The sequence below is a fragment of the Pecten maximus genome, chromosome 8 (genome assembly GCF_902652985.1).
Source record: "Pecten maximus chromosome 8, xPecMax1.1, whole genome shotgun sequence".
In the NCBI taxonomy this organism is placed as follows: Eukaryota; Metazoa; Mollusca; class Bivalvia; order Pectinida; family Pectinidae; genus Pecten; species Pecten maximus.
The window spans coordinates 23,156,534-23,162,533 of NC_047022.1; the positions used below are offsets into that span (position 1 = coordinate 23,156,534).

Here is a 6,000-nt window from a genome sequence, read left to right on the forward strand (position 1 = left end):
GCAGTTACATTATATCCAAAGGAAACTTGTCAATGTCCGTCTACTGGAACTTGTTACCATATCATGGCTGCTAGAATGAAAATGGGGGATGAAATTGTAGACAGTAAAAGAACCGTTAGTTTAAAACAGTTATCTAAAAACAGTTTAAAAAGAAACGATAAAAAATCAGGCAGAAAAAAACCAAGATGTAACGATTATGATAGGGATGTAATTGCGGCACCTGATTCGGTTACTCTTAATCAAGATAATGATACAATAATGGTAGATAGTACGCCACCTAAAACGCCAAAATCTACGAAAAATCTAGGTCCATCAAAAACTCCTATTCAACAAATAAAGACTCCTACAAATCAATCTATTAAAAAGGAAACTTTAAGTCCTGTAAAAAAGGAAACCACGTGTTCCAAAAAGAAATTAAGATTTCAGTTAGAAGATTCTGATACATGTAATATTAGCGAAGATAATGTACAACTTGTTAAAAAACGTAAAGTCGCTGATAGCACAGAGTCGCCACAAAACCCATGGGTAAATAACTTAAATGAAAGCCATCAACCTAAAATTTCCAATAAAGAATGGATTTGTTCTGATATTATAAATGAAGTACAATCAATAATGTCTAAACAATTTCCTGGTTTGAATGGTTTTCAGTTGACAAACTTAGCTCCAGTATATGATTCAAATAAATGCAAATGGAAAAACCAAATAGCTTTTCAATCTGTAGTTTCACCTTCTGTTCAAATTCACCATAATGGAAGAGACCACTGGGTTACAAGTTTTCAAAAAAGTAATGGGGATATATCCATTCTAGACAGTTTAGCATCAAAAGAAAATCATACAGTTAATACTCCGTCAATCGAACTTCAGCTTTGTAGTATTTACGGTAATAATAAAAGTAGTATCCCAGTCAAAATTTTAGATGTACAGGATCAAAATAATGGCTACGATTGTGGGCTTTTTGCAATAGCTAATATGGTAGAATTTTGTTTTAAAGGTAATTCATTCAAACAAAAAACTAATTTCATTGAAAATCAAATGCGGGATCACTTAATTTGGTGTTTAGATAAAGGTTATTTCATGCCGTTTCCACAGTTCGTTAAAATAGCATCACAACTAAAAAAGGCAAGTAATAACAGTATCACAATAAATTGTAGTTGTTCTTGTGGGTTTCCAGATTGGATGGATGAAATGATTGGCTGTGACTGGAGAACAGGTAGGGTACATTGCAAAACGTGGAAACATAAAGAGTGTGCAAATCTTACAGAGTCTGAAGAACAATGAAACAAAAATAGAATAAAAAGATTACAATAAAAAAATTAAATTCATTTAAATAAAACAATAAAGCAAAAATAAACTGACTCTATGAAAATAAAAGAATAAAAAAAAAATTAAAAAAAAAAAAAAAAAATGGGCTCTTAAGTAGAACTGCGTCCACGTCGCAGAGCCTGGTAACATTCTAACAGAATGGCTAAAAGTTCTACAGGTAATTTTTCCTTGCTCGAGTTACTTCCCTTGTACTAAAGAACTAGCATGTAGCTTGTGTTGTTTTTACATTCAACTTTTGTTCAAAATGGCGTCCGTGAATTTCAACTAGGTTCATTCCGGCCACCACTTTTGCACCGAATTTGTAATGAATATTAGTAAAAGTTATATCAGCTTAAAGCCTATAAAATTATCTTGTCCAGAGTGTGTTCCGAACAGAAATCGGTTAAGTAATAAAAGAGTTATGGACCAATAAAGATGGAAATTTACATGTAACTTTGACGATTTTGCTATTTTTTCACACCACATCAATTCATTCCGGCCACCACTTTTGAAAGTAATATCGAACATGTATTCAAACAGTTTATATCATATGAAAGAGTACTAAATTCTCCGTTTTTGTGTGGTTCCCGAACAAAAATCTGTTCAGTAATATTTGAGATATGGGTATTTATTTTAACGAAAACAGTTGTAAATATTGACATTTTTATTCCATATGGGTTCATTCCGGCCACCACTTTCACTTCTAATTTTTGATACTGTTAAATATTACTTATACCATTTTAAAGGGGATAAATCAATCCTTTTACTGCTGGTGTCCGAACAAAAATCTATTCAGTAATAACGGAATTATGTCCTAATAAATACAAAATATTATGAAAAATCTCTTCACGCCTGAGTGCATTCCGGGTTTTGTCCTCACCCCACCTTAATTTATGCGGTTAAAACGACTTGACAGGTAGTCTCGCATTCCCCAGACTCTCGTCCTCGCTCGAGACTGCCTCAAACGAGAGTCTGGTCAGATTGCTATTTGAATTTTGTGATACCAAAACGAGGCTTACCGAAAAATCGGTAAAGTTTTTCATTGGCTGACAGCTACACACCCACAAAATAAAGAAAACAAACAAAATGGCGATTGAGAGAAAGTTTCAAGAAGCTCTGGAGTTCACGCTTGTGCAAAGAAACATCGATTTCCAACTGAAAGATTTGCAGCTCGCTATTCTGAAGGATGTCGTTATGAGTAAGAAAGACGTTTTAGCAGTGTTACCGACAGGATATGGGAAAACTATCATCTATTCGCTTATACCAACTCTGGTGGATGCATATGAAAGCAAAACTGACAGTATTGTTATCGTTGTTTCCCCACTGGTTGCTCTGATGGAAGACCAGGTTGTCAATATTGAAGCTAGTGGGATCCGCTGTGTATACGCAAGTAAACAGCAAACAAGAGGTGAGTTACATTACATGTGCTTGTGCTCGAATGAGTTTCCGATATTTCAAAAGTTATGCCTGTTATAGTAGATACAGTATGATTAATGCATTGTTATTGTTGATAGAACGTCAAACTATACAGTAATAGATCTACTTTTAAATAAATTTTATAAAACCACATTTAGTAAATTTACCCATTCTGCTTCAGAAACTGATACAGAGCTGAAAAATGGAACAGTCCCGATTTTGATGATGAGCCCAGAAGCCCTTTTCCACGGGGAATGGAGACAGCTGTTTTCTTCCGAAACATATCAGACTAGAGTTGCAGCCATTGTTGTTGATGAAGCACACTGTGTAGAACAATGGTAAGTGATATGAAATTCTACATAACATTGCTAGTAGCATGCCCAATAAAAAGAACATTTATTTTTATAGTCCCCTACGGGTGAAACCTGGGGGACTATATATGTTTTGCCTGCGTCCGTCCGTCCGGTTAAAGTCTTGGTTAAAGTTTTATATGGCACATGTACACCATTCACTTAATGATGGTATAATGATGGTATAAGGATGCTGATTCTTTAATTTGCATAGAGATTCTTTCGGTGTGTGGCATTACTTTTGTATGGTTAAAACTTTTTTCTCTGTATTTTTTAGGTTAAAGTTTTATAATGGCACACCATTCACTTAATAATGGTATAAGGATGCTGATTCATTGTACAGTTAAAACTGAAAAAAAATATGTTCATTTTTTTTAAATTTTGGCATATTATGAACTTAAATTTGCTCTGTAATGAATGCTTCACTGATATGAGATTCTTTTGGAATAAAATCAGTGTACTACTATGCTGTGCTATGCATAATCATGTTTATATTTCAATCTAAGGCTGTTATTACACATTTCAATTTAAATTGAAATAATTCACTTTAGATTCTTTTACTCTTTATACAGTAGACTTAATACCTGAGTATCTTTTAGGGGCAGGAAACATTAAGTTGAATTTGCACATTGTTTGGAGTGAACTTATTTCCATAAAATGATCATGCTTCAGTTTTGTAAACATTTTTACTGAAATTTGGCTAAAGGTATATATATATATATATATATATATGTGTGCCGGTAGGGGACATGTATTGGTTTAGCAATACTCACACAATGCTTGTTATTCTAAGAATTCTCTAAATTTCTAAGTGAAATGAACTCCTGTTCTATATAATTCTTCCAAATTGTGGTATAAATGCTGTTGTAATGATAACACTGTTGAGCTTTATCTTGATTATTTTCAGGGGAGATGAATTCCGAACGGATTATGGAAGATTAGCAGAGCTGAGAAGCATTTTACCAAAAGCTGGTATGCTGGCTTTGACAGCCACGGCTTCACCAAATTCCCGAATGTTAATAAAGAAAAAGCTCTGTATGGAACAAGCAAGTGTGATTGTCGGAAACTGTAACAGACAAAACATTACCCTAAATTGTGTTAAAGCACCATATGATCCTAAAGCAGCATTCCTGTGGTTAGTTGAACGCCTTAGGACAGAAAAGCAGCAGTATCCAAAGACTGTCATATATTGTCGCAGCATAAAATCATGTTCACTTTTATTTAAACTGTTTACAGATATTATGGGAGACCTTGCATATTGTGGAACTAAATGTGCAAAAAACCGGTTATTTGCCATGTATCACCATTCAACCTCAACAAAATGTAAGAAGATCACCATGGATAACTTTCCAAATCCTGACAGTACTTGTAGGATTGTAATTTGCACCTCAGCTTTCGGCTTAGGAGTCAATGTGCCCAACATCAATATGGTTATTCACTGGGGGGCTTCAATGTCTATTGAAGGGTTTATGCAGGAATTCGGAAGGAGTGGTCGGGATGGAGGAAGTGCTATGTCTGTTTTGTATTATCATGGAATGGACATTAGCAAAACTTCAACAGATGACAAGATGAGGTCATATGCAACTGCAGATACCTGTCGGCGTGTTTTGTTACAAGAACACTTTACTCCAGATGTCAGCATTAATATGCAAATTCATCCACAACATTTATGTTGTGATAATTGCTACAGAAACTGTAAGTGCTCAAATTGTCCAGATTTACATACTGCCCTTCTTTCAGACTTAGAAGAAGATAATGATTTGTGTGCAGCAGCTTCAACAGTGGTGTGTCATGTTGTGTCGGAATCTCAACAAAAAGAAATTTCCGTCAACCTACACGAATATAGACAAATGCTGGTAGAGGAGAACAGTGTTCCATCTCTATTGAACACAGATATTTCAACTGGACTCAGTGTTTCATTGATTGACTCCATTACGAACAATGTTCAATATATAGGTAGTATAGAGGACCTATTGTCAGAGTACATATTTGATCAAAGGATTGCAAGTTCAGTGATGGACATTCTTAATCAAACGCTTGGTGATTAATTAACTGTAACCGTAAACAAATATTTACAAATGGCTTATGTACAATACAAATTTACAACTAATAATGATGTTATTACACGTTCATTTTTATTGATGAACTATTTTTTATACATTTTATACAACAGGCAACCTAGAAAGGAAAACCCTTCCTTATGTATTCTAAAGCCTTAAGCTAACTAGTACTGATACAGACATGTCAACCTCTGAAACATTCAATGAGGGAGATCTCCCTCATTTTTCTACACCAGAAATGAGGGAGAAAGTGAGTGAAAAATTTGCGAAGCAATTTTTTTGTTGATGTAGCTATTGGAGATGTTTCACGCCATAGCCTTTAGGTGTCAATTACCTCAGGTCATCTTCCCCCAGAAAAGGTCAGCTGAATCCTTCCCTGCAGTGTAAGGAGGCAGGTCACACATGTGGTAATGTTAATACATTAGACACAGATAAATGTGATGCATGTCAAATATTTCATCTTTATCTACCTAACTGTATCCTTATATTGCCTGGTATATTAAAATATTATTATTTCAAATACAGTGTATGTGTTAAATTTTTATATGAAAATATTCCTCTGAGATTTAATGTGTCTTGTGTATCTTGATTGAGGGTGGGCAATTATATTGCAAAACTCATATATCTATTGCAATATTTTTCAGTGAGATTGTGATCATGATATGATTTTCAATATTTCAATATATTGCAGCAAAATTCAACAACTATTTGAGGGATTTCAACAGCAGAATTTTGGATATGTACACTTCAAGATAATTCTATATTGAAACCTTGAATATACTTGCATGATATATCACATATTCCTTTAAAGACTGCATTATATTGCGATATGAAAATTGTTTGCAATACCCACCCCTACCTTTCATAGGTCT

At 34.3% G+C, this 6,000-nt stretch overlaps 1 protein-coding gene across 1 annotated transcript; it reads left to right on the top strand.

The window, feature by feature from the left end:
* Positions 1-2,384: 2,384 nt before the first annotated feature.
* On the top strand, positions 2,385-5,313 carry LOC117332826 (Werner syndrome ATP-dependent helicase homolog). The gene is made up of 3 exons (XM_033891872.1): positions 2,385-2,710; positions 2,900-3,056; positions 3,976-5,313. The coding sequence occupies exons 1-3, from the start codon at positions 2,389-2,391 to the stop codon at positions 5,114-5,116; spliced, it is 1,620 nt and encodes a 539-aa protein (XP_033747763.1). The 5' UTR covers positions 2,385-2,388; the 3' UTR covers positions 5,117-5,313.
* The last annotated feature ends 687 nt before the right edge of the window (positions 5,314-6,000 follow it).